At 45.3% G+C, this 14136-nt stretch overlaps 1 protein-coding gene across 1 annotated transcript in view; it reads right to left on the bottom strand.

Moving 5' to 3' along the window:
• Window positions 1-851: 851 nt before the first annotated feature.
• zgc:153372 (uncharacterized protein LOC767695 homolog) overlaps window positions 852-14136 on the bottom strand; it is a 34806-nt gene continuing 21521 nt past the window's right edge. The window contains exons 6-10 of the mRNA XM_052015263.1: window positions 10363-10444; window positions 9384-9515; window positions 8638-8780; window positions 3036-3161; window positions 852-1074 (exon numbers count right to left, since the gene is read on the bottom strand). Of these exons, the coding sequence (XP_051871223.1) occupies window positions 940-1074; window positions 3036-3161; window positions 8638-8780; window positions 9384-9515; window positions 10363-10444 (618 nt within the window). The 3' untranslated portion in view covers window positions 852-939. The remainder of the gene's footprint in view (window positions 1075-3035; window positions 3162-8637; window positions 8781-9383; window positions 9516-10362; window positions 10445-14136) is intronic.

Here is a 14136-nt window from a genome sequence, read left to right as displayed (position 1 = left end):
CTTCTGCCAATAAGAATAGATTTGATATACCTCTATCAGATTCCTTCTCAGTCTCCTCGGAGAACAGCCCCACCTTCCTCAAGTCAGGTCAATTCAAGTTTACTGTCATGTGCACAAGTACGGTGAGGTACAGTTACAATGAAAAACTTGCTTGCAGCAGCATCACAGGCAAGTAGATTCAGACGACACACAGAACATAAATTATGCACAAATTATTCAAGACAGTGAAGAAAAAGGACTATGCAAAACAAGACATTAGTGCACAAAAACACAATCAGAGACAAGTCCATTAGTAGTGCAAGAGGTGGTCCGTAATGTCCTGTTGCTGAGGTAGGGTTAGGGTTGTGCAGGTCGGTTCAAGAACCTGATGGTTGTAGGAAAGAAGTCTTTCCATGTAACTAAAGTCCCTCATCTTTATAATCGACTTATAGAAAGTCTCTTTTGCATCCTATGGCCTTAACATCTTTCCAAAAGTACAGTGTCCCAAACGGGATGTAATATCCCTGATGCAGCCAAAATCAATGTTCCATAAAGTTTCATCATGACTTCCTTCCTATTGTATTTTTTATCTCTATTTATAAATCCTTGGATGGTGTACACATTTTTAATCACTTTTCAACCCGCCCTGCCAATTTGAATGATTTATGCACACTTACACTAGACCTGTGTGTTTGTGTAACCTCTTTAGAAATGTGTCCTTTGATTTATATCACTGCTTCTTGTCCTGTTTTTGCAAATTGGACACCACTTTTTTTTTTGAGTAATTTTGCCTGCAAAATGTTTGCCATTTCAACACCACGTAACAAAGGGTGAAATAGTCAGACACTTCAAGGAAATAAGGTTGGGGCATTTTTTTTATTTGAACAATGTTTATTCAAACCTAATGAAAGCAATTTGCAAGAATGACATGGCCCCTTATAACCAGGCAAAAGAAAAACTTTAGCCTTCAACCGCTGGGGTTTTGTTTGTTTCTTCATTCTGATTTTCACAAAGGGTACTTTTCTGAGTTTTGGAGCATTTCTGAATGGATGATCCCAGTTTTTCAGCCAGTAGAAAGGGATTCAGGAAGCAGCACTGGAGACAGAGAGAGAAAGGAAGAGTTTTCTAGCATGGGTAAGAACCAAGTAAGATAAGATTTCTTTATTAGTCACATGTGTATCGAAACACACAGTGAAATGCATCTTCTGCGTAGAGTGTTCTGGGGGCAGCCCACAAGTGTCGCCACGCTTCCGGTGCCAACGTAGCATGCCCACAACTTCCTAACCCATATGTCTTTGGAATGTGGGACGAAACTGGAGCACCCGAAGGAAACCCACACAGTCACTGGGAGAACGTACAAACTCTTTACAGACAGTGGCCGGAATTGAACCTGGGTCGCTGGCACTGTAATAGTGTTACACTAACCGTTACACTACCGTGCCTGCATGTCCTGGTTTCGATGAGAATTTCAAGGTGGAGGAGTCAATGCTGGTGGATGAACAACGCTTTCTTCTCTGACTTTCATCACTGTCATCTACCGCTTCAAAGTCAGCGCTACACTTGCGGCTTAAAGGTCTTGCTACGCTGTTCCATCATAGTTAACCACAATGTCTGGGTGACATCTCTTATTGCAGACCTAAGCACTTTCACCAGCAATCATCCTGCAGCCTTACTGGGTGATTCTGCTCGTTCAACCCTAGTGCAACCCTGAGTTGTAACTTGGAACTAGAGGAAATCCTCCTGGTGGGAGAGGCATGCATTAAAGGGATTTGTAAAAAGAAGGGCAAGCTATAACAAAGGAGATGCAAGAGACTGCAGATGCTGGAAATCTGGAGCAACACACAAAGGAGCTGGAGGAGCTCAGCGGGTCAGGCAGCATCTGTGGAGGGAAATGGACAGTCGACGTTTTGGGTCGAGACCCTTCATCTGGACTGGAAAGCAAGTGGGGAGGTAGCCGGTGTAAAAGGGCAGGGGGGGGGGAAGGGGTGGAGCAAGAGCTGGCAGGTGATAGGTGGATAGCAGCAGAGCTCACAGAGGGGGAGCAGTGAGAGAGGATGTCACCTAACGCTGGTCACTGAGTGAGAATTAAAATAAATTTCTTTTAACTCATTTCAAAACTCCTCTGTTCTCTGCCTCCCAGAATCAGTACATCCTTGGTGCAAAATGAGTCTGCCCAACCTGACTGAAAAACTTTTTCTGCATAACATGTGGGAGAGTTGTAGCCGTAGAAATTTATAGTACGGAAAGAGGCCATTCAGCCCATTGAGTCCAGACCTATTGAAACAGACCTATTGAATCTAAAGCAACATCCCAGTTCTTGCCTCATAACCTTGTAGTTCACTGCACTAAGTGCTCATCTGTTTCTTGCTTAGATACGGTGAGGATTGCTTCCTGCAACCTCTCAGGTAACAAGCTCTAGACCTCTGTTACAACTTGGGGTGAACTTTTTCCCTCAATTCCCCTCTGGTTTTCCTCAACGTCTGTAGTTGAAAGCTTGTTATTCTGTGAAATAATGGGGAGCAAAGTATTTTTTTAGTCAAAAAATTATCTGAGGAAATAATAGTTCACTGAACAAGTGATTAATCAATGGACAAAGCTATTACATGAATTAAGGGTCGATAGATTTTAAGATACTAAGGGAATCAGAGATCAATACATTTCTTCTTGGTATTAAGGGATACGAGGTTAGTGCAAGAAGGTGGCACTGAGGTAAAAGATCAGCCATGAACTTATTGAAAGGCAGGCCAGGCATGAGGAACTGAAAGGTCTACTGCTTCTATTTCTTATGTTCTGTGGAAGCACACTGTACTCATTCAAATGGAAATCACACAGATTTCTTAGAGGAATTTATTTTAGGATAGAGTTTAAAAACAACTTGAGTGATGGTGTGGGATGCTTGGGTGAAATAGGCGCCAAGACCAGGGAAGATTTCAAACATCACCGTGGCTCAGTGATGTTTGATATAATCCAAATTCCACAACAGTGAGCAGTTTTATTTTATTGATTCCCCCCTTAGAGGAGGTGGTACAGTTCTGGACCACAAAGGTTCTTCTTACCGGCTGTGGCACATCTGTTAAAGGTTCCTCCTCTTCCACAGTGGTTTGAATGTTAAAGTGGGAGGCGAAGCGAGAGGTTTTCAGGACCATGGCCAGCTCTCCGTCAACCTCCACTGCTTTGTCCTTCTGCAAGAAAGAAATGAGGGAGAGGACTGAAGACAAGACCTGTGAGTGAAAGGGAAAGAGCTATGATGATTTGGTACCCTATAACCCCATCCTTGTAACCTTGGCTTGGTACGGCAACTGCTCTGCCCAGGACTGCAAGAAACTGCAGAGAATTGTGGACACAGCCCAGAGTATCACGGACACCAGCCTCCCCTCCTTGGACTCTGTCTTTACCTCTGGTTGTCTTGGTGAAGCAGCCAGCATAATCAAAGACCCCACCCACCCGGGACATTCTCTCTTCTCTCCTCTTCCATCGGGTAGAAGATACAGGAGCCTGAGGGCACGTACCACCAGACTTAAGGACAGCTTCTACCCCACTGTGATAAGACTATTGAATGGTTCCCTTATACAATGAGATGGACTCTGACCTCACGATCTACCTTGTTGTGACTTCGCGCCTTATTGCACTGCACTTTCTCCATAGCTGTGACACTTTACTCTGTACTGTTATTGTTTTTACCTGTACTAACTCAATGTAACTGCACTGTGTAATGAATTGACCTGTACAATCGGTTTGTAAGACAAGTTTTTCACTGTACCTCGGTACAAGTGACAATAATAAACCAATATCAACACTCTTCAATGTTTGTAACTCCAATCACACTTTAATGTCATTATCTCTTGTATACTAAAAAACCAAGTTGTTTCTCAGAGTGTTACAGAAACATGTCCTTTCACCACCAAGTCCACACTGACCATCAAACACCATTTCCACTAATTCTACACTAATTAATCCTCCCCACATTCCTGTCGACTCAACCCAAGGTTCTACCGCTCACCTACAAGTACAGGGCAATTTCCAGCGGGCCAGTTTACCCACCAACCCCACATGTCTGTGGGGTGGGGTGGGGGGGGAACCCATGTGGTCACAGGGAGGAAGTGCAAACTCTGCAGATGCAGGATTGGACCAGGGTCCGCTGGAGCTGTGAGGCAGTGTGCTTCCCTAAACCACTGTTAGTGATTCAAGAATCGGGACGGGAATTAAAATGGCTTGCAACCAGGAGCTCCAGATGGCCGTGGCATACGGATCGCAGGTACTTGGTCATTCCCATCCCCACACTGACCTGTCTGACCTTGGCCTCCTCCACAGCCAGAGTGGGGCCAAACGCAAGCTAGAGGAGCAGCACCTCATATTTCGCCTGTGCAGTCTACAACCCGACAGCATGAACATTGAAGTTTCCAGCTTCAGGTAGGCTGCTCCCCCTCTGTCCCTTTCTCTCTCCTCCTGATCCACCCACGTCCTCCGACACACGTCCTACACCCCCAGCCCCTTATCACCCTGTTCCTTTCCCTTCGTCTGCCCACTCCATCTGTCCATCACCCACACACCCCTCCCACTGGGACCCCACCTCCCTTATTTGGTTCCATGCTCCACCTTCCTCGCCTGTCAGATTCCACCATCTGCAGCCCTCTGTGGCCTCCAGCTATCACCTCACCCCCAGCCTCTTGTGGCTATCTCCACCATTTCCTCCCCCACCTGACTCCCTCTGCCTATGACCCCTCCTCACCTGGATCCACTGATCACTTGCCAGCTCATGACCCACCCCTTCCCCTCATCTATACTGACTATCTCCCTTCTATCTTTCAGTCCAGATGAAGGGACTTGACCCTAAATGTTGACTGTCCATTTCCCTCTGCAGATGCCACCTGGCCCGCTGAGTTCCTCCAGCCGTTCGATTTTTGGCCTCATCTCCAGTCCAGCTATCACCAGCGTAGCGTGCATTACGGCCAAAGTTCCAACTATAAATGAAAGGGCTCAGAAGAAGGACCTTTTTACCACCAAACAAGCTAAGACCATAAGATAAAGGAGCAGAAGTCGGCCATTCAGCCCATCGAGTCTGCTCTGCCATTCTATCATGAGCTAATCCATTCTCCCATTTAGCCCCACTCCCCCGCCTTCTCACCCTAACCTTTGATGCCCTGGCTACTCAGATACCTATCAATCTCTGCTTTAAATACACCCAATGACTTTGCCTCCACAGCTGCCCGTGGCAACAAATTCCACAGATTCACCACTCCCTGGCTAAAGAAATTTCTCCGCATCTCTGTTCTGAATGGGCACCCTTCAGTCCTGAAGTCGTGCCCTCTTGTATTAGGCTCCCCTACCATGGGAAACAACTTTGCCACGTCTACTCTGTCCAGGCCTTTTAACATTCCAAATGTTTCTATGAGGTCCCCCCCTCATTCTTCTGACTCCAAGGAGTACAGCCCAAGAGCCTTCAAACGTTCCTCGTATGTTAACCTTCTCATTCCTGGAATCATTCTAGTGAATCTTCTCTGAACCCTCTCCAACATCAGCACATCCTTTCTTAAATAAGGAGACCAAGACTGCACACAGTACTCCAAGTGAGGTCTTGCCAATGCCTTATAGAGCCTCAACACCACATCCCTGCTCTTATATTCTATTCCTCTAGAAATGAATACCAACATTGCATTCGCCTTCTTCACCACCGACTCAACCTGGAGGTTAACTTTTAGGGTATCCTGCATGAGGGCTCCCAAGTCCCTTTGCATCTCTGAATTTTGAATTTTCTCCACATTTAAATAATAGTCTGCCCATTTATTTCTTCTACCAAAGTGCATGACCACACACTTTCCAACATTGTATTTCATTTGCCACTTCTTTGCCCATTCTCCCAGTCTATCCAAGCCTCTCTGCAGACTCTCCGTTTCCTCAACACCACCTGCCCCTCCACCTATCTTTGTATCATCAGCAAACTTAGCCACAAAGCCATTTATTCCATAATCCAAATCATTGATATACAATGTAAAAAGAAGCGGCCCCAACACAGACCCCTGCGGAACACCACTGGTAACCGGCAGCCAACCAGAATGGGATCCCTTTAGTCCCACTCTCTGTTTCCTGCCAATCAGCCAATGGTCCATCCATGCTCGTAACTTTCCTGTAATCCCATGGGCTCTTATCTTGTTGGTGCCTGTTGAAACTTCGGAGGTGAAGTATTCTGCTCAATGACTTTGACTGCCAACTTGAGGATCCACTGTCTCCTTTCCCTGCACCACTCTGATTACATTACGTGTGGACCACTGTTTAACTGATTTGTGGTCAAAGGTATTTTTCAGGATAAAGTGTTCCATGAGGGACAAGTGGTGCAGAATTGCCCAACTCAAAGAAACATTCCACAAGGCAACGTGGCCAGACCAATTATGCTACACTGGGTAATTTAACATGTTGTGACACTTGATGTTTGCATATCCAGGCTCCAAGCACAGCTAGATGCAGCCACGCACAAAAGTAGCAATGGGAATAAGAGCCACACTGTTTTCCCCCTTTTTCTGGAAGTTTATAAGTTGAGGTTCTGCAAACTCACTCCATTTTTGAGTTGCAGGTGAAATGGAAAAGGTCTCCAGTGATTGTATGGTGTAGTTATAGGCTGTGGACCACACCAGTGCCAAGTACGGCAACACCTGGCAGCATCTTACACCTGATGATCATATCCAAGATCAAGCGTGAGTGCCATTGCCAGTGTATAAGTGCCTCTTTTACCTCATCAGTGCACTACTCGGCTCCTCCATTCCCACACCTTCCGATAATTGGACCATTTTCTTCACCACCAGCACACCATGGCTGCAGAGCGTGCCATCTACAAAATGCACTGCTACTCTGACAGCATCTCCCAAACCTGTGTGAGGCACAGAACACGTGAACACGACCTCATTACTCTTTTTTTTGCACTATTTATTTTGTAATTTATAGTAATTTTATGCCTTTGCACTGTACTGCTGCCACAAAACAACAAATTTCACGGCATATAAGTCAATGACAATAAACCTGATTCTGATTCTGAAACTGGACCAAAAGTTCCAGGTGCCTTGGGCCAACTTGCTCCTGACTGCCATCTGCTGGTCAACAGAGCAGCAGTGCAGGATTGGGGAAAAGTAAGAGAGAGACAGGAGACTGCAGATCCCGAAATCTGGAGCAGCACACAAAACACTGGAGGAACCCAGCAGGTCAGGCAGCATCTATGGAGGGGAATCCAGAGGGTGTCACGTTTCCCTCCACAGATGCTGCCTGACCCAATGTGTTCCTCCAGATTTTTATCTGTTGCTTTGGGAGAAAAGAGATCACTTCTGAATCCCAATGCTCAGGACAAGCTGTGGGACAAAGAGAGAGGAGGAGCACGCTTTGGGGAGTAGGAAATAACGGCAAGCAGTAAATCCTCAGGAAGCCAACCAATCTCTGAAAGATTGATTTCAGATTATTAATATTCCAGCTTTTGCAGTTCACACTTGACAGAATTTTTTGTGACTTCATCTCCTTTTCACATCTCAGCAGACATTTGTTTTGTTCCTCACCGGTGCCTTTACCATCATCCTTCACCTGGCTCCCTCACCTACGTTGTCAGGTAATCTCTTCTGCAGCCCACCCAATCACAGACATCGTCTTCTGTTCTCTCATTGCCTCCTGCCCCCGCCCCCCCCAAACCCCGCCTTCCTCTGGATCAACACTTTTCCCAGTTACGATGAAAGGTCATTGGCCTGAAACATTAACTCTGTACTTATCTCCACAGATGCTGCCTGACCCGTTTTCTGTTTCTATTTCAGACTACCAGCATCTACAGTTTTTTGCTTCTGTAAAAGCGTTATAGGATGAGGAGATTTAACTGATCCAGAACGATCTGGAGAGGACGGCCTTCATTAAATATCTATGTTTGGAGCTTTGTCCAGAATACTGTGGATCAGTTTGGCTCTGTTCCGTCTCGGTTGGGTCTCCAGTCTTACAGCAACAGAGATCTGGGGAGGGACAGTGGAGAGGAGATAGTGGAGAGAAAGGGTGAGAGGTAAATTAGTTCATTATTGTCACTGTACAATGAAAAACTCGTCTTGCATACCATTCATACAGACCAATTCATTACAACAGTGCATTGAGGTAGTACAAGGTAAAACAATAACAGAATGCAGAATAAAGTGTTGGGAGAGGGGGGAACATGAGAGAGTTGGTAAAGGGAAGGGGAAAGAGAGGGTGAGGAGCAAATTAAGTTTATTGTTGTCATAGGCATCCATATGCAGGGAATAAATGCCATGAAAATTAACTTTCTGCAGCAGCAGCACGGTACATTACAAGACAAGGACAAACAGGGAATAAGGAAGAATGTGTAGAGAGGATGACTGAAGGGAAGGAGATGGGGTGGGGAGAGGGGTGCATATTGATGGGGAAAGGTAAATAAGAGTTTAAAGTGTGGGAAGACAAATTGAGCTAATGTTTGACCTCTGAGAAAGGGTCTTCGACCTGAAACCTCAACTCAGTTTCTTTTCTCACGGATACGGACTGACCTGCTGAGTATTTTCTGCTTTTGTTTTAGATTTCCAGCATCTGCAGCTTTTTGGTTTTCAAATACGAGTTGGAAAATTGTTTTGATCAGGCAAAATATTACCCAAGTTTCTTTGGAATGCTCGCGGGTTACTTGAACTTCCTTACTTTGAAAATGTGAACTGAATCAAAGTGCAGCTCTTGCTGGTGGTCAGCCACTGTCCCCTTGTATGTCACAAGAGCTTTCTGCTTGATCCTCACTGCAGGCAGTTTGAAAAAGCGATAAGTTCCAGAGGCATACTGCACGTCACCTGGGAAAGTAAATTACCAGAGGATCAACGTCTTAGAAAATGTAAAATGGGAGATATCCAGAGAACTGGGAACTGGATGCGTACTACTCATAATGAATTAAAGAGAGGCAGGGAATGAGTCATAGAGAGTAAAAGAGGGCTGAGAATGAGATACAGAGTAATAAAAGGTGAAGTAATGCAGAGTAATTGAGGGCTGGAAGTGAGATGGCAAATTTTCCCTGGGAACTGTATTCATTTATAACGGATTAATAGATGGCTGGGAGTATTCTTGAGAGTAATAGAGGACTGGGACTGAGTCCCCAGGATTCTAGAGAGGAGTGGAGGAATGGGAGAAAGTTATAGAGAGCTGTGATTGTTTTCTAGAGAGTAATAGAGATCTGGGACTAAGTTTCAGAGGAATTGAGTGTTGGGAACGAATTCAGGAGAGAGATTTGGAAGTGTGGTATCACATCACAGGTGGGAATGAGATCCAGAGAGTGTGAGGGGAGGGTTTGAGTTCCAGAGAGTAATAGGGGAAGAGAAGTGAGAGAGAGTGAGAGTAACAGAGATGAGAATGAGGTGTTTTGAGGGTAAAGGCATGGGAAAAGCACAGAAGATATTTACCAGTCTTTTTGAGAAGTTCAGCCTTCTGAATCTTGATATGACTCGCAGTGACGAGATAAGGGGTGCTGAATCCGGTAGCTTTGACCAGGCTGATTAAATCCTTCCAGTACAGGGCACCAGCCAGACCCTCCCCTTCCACCAAACACATAAAGAAAAAGGGATGCATTTGGTTAGAACCTTTCACATCATTTTACAGGACTTCCTATCAATGTGCATGCTTTGCCTCATGGAGAGGCAGAGGGGAGGAGCTGTTACTGGAAGGCCAGCAGTAGAACTGGGAAAGTTATATGATGGCAGAGCGCTGTGGTTACTGGAGTACTAGTCAGACTTTGGAACCACTGACCGAGAAGCACAGCAGCTGGAGAATTTAATAAATCTGGAATATAACTAGAAAGAGCCCAGTTGATGCACAGGAGAAGGGGTCTGGTGTCCTTACATGATCTGGCCCACGCTTGACTCCACACCCACCAATATAGTTGATGTCTCACTGCCTCTTCAATTCAGAGGCAATCAGGGATGGTTGGTAAATGCTGGCATTGCCAGCAATGTAAAATAATAAATATCTTAAAATAAACATGTCACATTTCTGAGTCATGTAACAGCCCTTCACTGCCACAGGTGAGGCTAATAACCATGAACACAGTTACACTAGCAGTTAAGAAATGTCTAGATAAACATTTGAACCACCCAGACGTAGAAGGCTAAGTGCTGGAAGACTGGATTAACACAGATAGGTGCTGATTGTTCAGTATGGATATCGTGGGCCAAATGGCGTTTTTCCATGCTGTTTATGACTCATTATCCTGAGCCTAGCTGATATTTTCCCAGATAGTCCTTGGCCATTATTAGTGGCAGAGAAAAAAGCAAATTAAAGATTACTGTGCACAAGCTACTGCAGCTCCTGATTCCACTCTGACATTAGGGTGGATTTAGTTTACTTGCCCTAGTGGGCTGTAGAATGCTAATGGCCAACTGTTACCCCAGAGCACAGCGTCCTTCTTCAGCTCTTCATCCAGAGGCTCACTGGCGTACATGTCACTGAAATACATTTCTCCGCCTTCCTGTAACAAACAAAATATTCCCTGGAGCTTATTTTTTTCACAACTGGCTGCTCCCTCGACTCAATTCCAATTCAGAAGCACCAGGAGTATAAGAACTTATTTCTTTTATACTTATTTCTTTAATATATAACATTTTATTCACAGGATGTGGGCATTGCTGGAGAGAGTTGACATTCATTGCCAATCCCAGACTGTCCCTGAGAGGGGTTAGTGATCCGCTGCCTCAAACGCTGCTGTCGTTTCATTTATTCATTCTTTGGGAATGTGTGCATTGTCTTCATCTTGAGAAAGTGGCAGTGAGCCACCTTGAACCACTGCAGTCATAGACTCATACAGCACAGAAACAGGCCCGTCAGCCCAACTGGTCCACACCAAGCAAGATTCCCATCTGAGCCAGTCCCATTTGCCCGTGTTTGGCCCCCACTGAACCATTCCTATCTGTGTACCTGTCCAAGTACCTATTAAATGTTGTTAATGTACCTGCCTTAACCACTTCCTCTGGCAGCTCGTTCCATACACTGACCACCCTCTGGGTGAAATAGTTGCCCCTCAGGTTCCTATTAAATCTCTTCCCTCTCAAACCTACGCCCTCTAGTTCTTGATTGATTCCCCAGCACTGGGAAAAAGATTGTGCACTTTCACTCTGTCTTTACCCCTCATGATTTTATACGCCTCTATAAGATCAGCCCACATACACTCCAATGAAAAAAGTCCCAACCTGCTCAACCTCTCTCCATAACTCAGTCCCTCAAGTCCCAGCAACACCCTCCTCAATCTCCTCTTCACTCTTTCCAGTTTAATGGCATCTTTCCTACAGCAGGGCAACTAAAACTGAACTCAGTATTCCGAATGTAGCCTCACTGAAGTCGTCTTGTACAACATAACATCCCAACTCCTGTATTCAATGCCCCGACTGATATCCTTCTGGTGAAGGTGCTCCCAGGGTGCTGTTGGGATGAAGTTCCAGGATTTAGACCCAGCGTTGATGAAGGAGTGGTAATATATTTTCAGGCTGATACTGTATGTGACTTGGATAGTGGTGTTCCCCTGTACCAGCTGCCCTCGACCTCTTTGGTGGTGGGAGTCATGAGTCTGGGAGAAACTTCTGTATGCTGGGCGGAGGCTGCTGATCCAGAGCAGTGAATTACATTTGCCATCACTGAGGCTTCCATTAGAAGACTGGAAATGTCTATTTGTTTATAGTGAAATGAAGTGCAAATCTGTGTTTTATTTAATGTGATACTGCAGAAACCTCAAACCACCATTGCCTGCACAGCCTCTGAGTCAGAAAGTTATAGGTTCAAGTCCCACTCCAGACACAACCACATAATTAAGACTGACGCTCTAAAGATATACTGAGGTAGTGCCACACAACTTCGATGAGACATTAATACAAGGCACCATTAAAAAAACAGACAAGGGAATTCTCTTCAGTTGTCTGGCCAATATTTATACCGCACTCAATCTCAGTGAGACAGATTATCTGTGGGAGCCAGCAGCTGATGTGTTTCCTCTGTCACAGCAACTCTTCAAATTATTTTGGCTGTGAAGTGCTCTGGGACATCCTAAGAGTGATGTCGAAGACAGAACAGAAATATAAGCCTTTCCTTTCTTTTGGGTTACCACGGAGAGTGCTGGGATTTTCTCTGTTACTTTTATTGTTTGAAAAAATTAGACATTTACAGTTTTAAAAAGCCTTGCATCAGTTTTTCTTTTCTATAATGAATGGGTGACAACAATAATACCTTTACATTGGTGAGACCAAACGCAGACCAGGTGACCGTTTCACAGAACACCTGCGCTCCGTCCATCACACGATCTGCATCTCCCTGCTGCCAGTCACTTCAACTCCCCCTCCCACACCATCACTGATATGTCAGTCCTCGGCCTCCTCCACTGCCAGGAGAATTCCAAGCGCAAACTGGAGGAACAGCACCTCACTTTCCGTCTTGCAGCCTAACGGCATGAACATTGAATTCTCCCATTTTAGGTAATCCCACCCCCCTTCCCCACAACTGCCCCCCTCCATGCTTCTCTTCTTCCCTTTCCTAGCCTTTTTTTCTTTCTCTCCTTACTTTAGACCCATCCCCCGGTGGACCTGCTCTCCCCTCCTCCCCCACCTATCACTATCATTTACCTGCATCTACCTATCACCACCCCGTGTCCACCCCGCCTCCCCTCTTTTGTCCACCTATCACTGCTCCGCTTTTCCCTGTTTACTCCCCACACTGTTCTGCCTTTCACGGGGACCGCTCTCTCCATGACTCCCTAGTTCACTCCTGCCCCCCTTTGGCCCACTAAATCCGTGCTGACCACCAATTAACCATGTACACTAGAGTCATAGAATCATAGTCATGAAGCAGGCCCTTCGGCCCAACTCATCCATGCTGACTGTGTTGCCCGGTGAGCTAGTCCCATCTGCCCGTGTTTGGCCCATAGCCCTCTAAACCTCTCCTATCCATGTACTTATCTAGATGGCTTTTAAATGTTGCTAATGTGCCCGCCTCAACCACAATTTCTGGCAGCTCATTCCAAATACACACCACCTTTTGCGTGAAGAAGCTGCCCCCAATGTCCCTTTTAAGTCCCTCACCTCTGATCTTAAACTTATGACTTCTAATCTGAATACTTTTTATATTCTATTTTATATTTTTTACACTAATCTGACATTTTTTAAAGTTCTTTCCACATTCCCATCAACTCCTCCCAGATTCTACCACTCACCTACACACTGGGGGTAATTCACGGTAGCCAATTAACCCTATATCAAGGGGATGCGGGAGGAAATGGGAACATCCAGAGGAAACCCACTCAGTCACAGGGAGAACGTGCAAACTCCACACAGACAGGACCACAGTCTGGATTGAACCCGGATCTCTGGTGCTTTGAGGGATTTTAGAATAAAAGAGTTCGGAATTCAAGAGGAAAGCTTGACTTATGTGTCTGAGACCTTCCTAACCTCAGAATTTCCTGAAATATTTCACAGTTTCATCTACTTTTTAAGTGGGCCACTAGTTTGCCCCAGTGAGTTCCCATAAACAGTAATATGGTGAGCCTCTAAATTTAATGTAAAAAGTATGCTAAATAAACACTTAATTTTACTACTGGTAATCATTGTATGTGTAACTCCTAAGAAAGTCAATAAATGCCTTTCAGCCATATTCTCTTGAGTGTCTACTAATAACCCTGTACAGGAATATCCACTCTCTAACCTATCCAAGGATAAAAGTTACATTGGCGAGCTGGTACTCCAGAGACCTGGACTATTGATCTGGAAACTTGGGTTCAAATCCCACCGGGGCCACTGGGGAATTTAAAATTCAGCAAATTAAATAAATCTTGAATGAAAAGCCAACATCAGCTGTGAAAACGACAGATCATTGTAAGAGTCCTTCTCATTCACTAATGTCCTTAAGAGGGGAGAATCTACTGTCATTATCCCATCTGGATTACATGTGACTCTAGATCTGCAGCTGAACGATCAGCTCCCAACAGTCCCCTGATATAACATTAAAGGGGGCTGTTGGAACCCCCTGCCCCCACCCCACAAAAGACCATCCTCTCTGCTGTCCCGGTGAACAGGAAGATCCCAGGTTTGCAGCCTTGTGCATGCTGACTCAGGTGGTCCCAGTTGGACATCAATGGTTTGAATCTCCCGCCTGATGGTGTTTAAGACAATCCCGTCATAGTTA

This window comes from Pristis pectinata, chromosome 4 (genome assembly GCF_009764475.1).
Source record: "Pristis pectinata isolate sPriPec2 chromosome 4, sPriPec2.1.pri, whole genome shotgun sequence".
Lineage (NCBI taxonomy): Eukaryota > Metazoa > Chordata > Chondrichthyes > Rhinopristiformes > Pristidae > Pristis > Pristis pectinata.
Note: the sequence above shows the minus strand (reverse complement) of the source record. Positions and strands in the feature narration are given on the sequence as shown.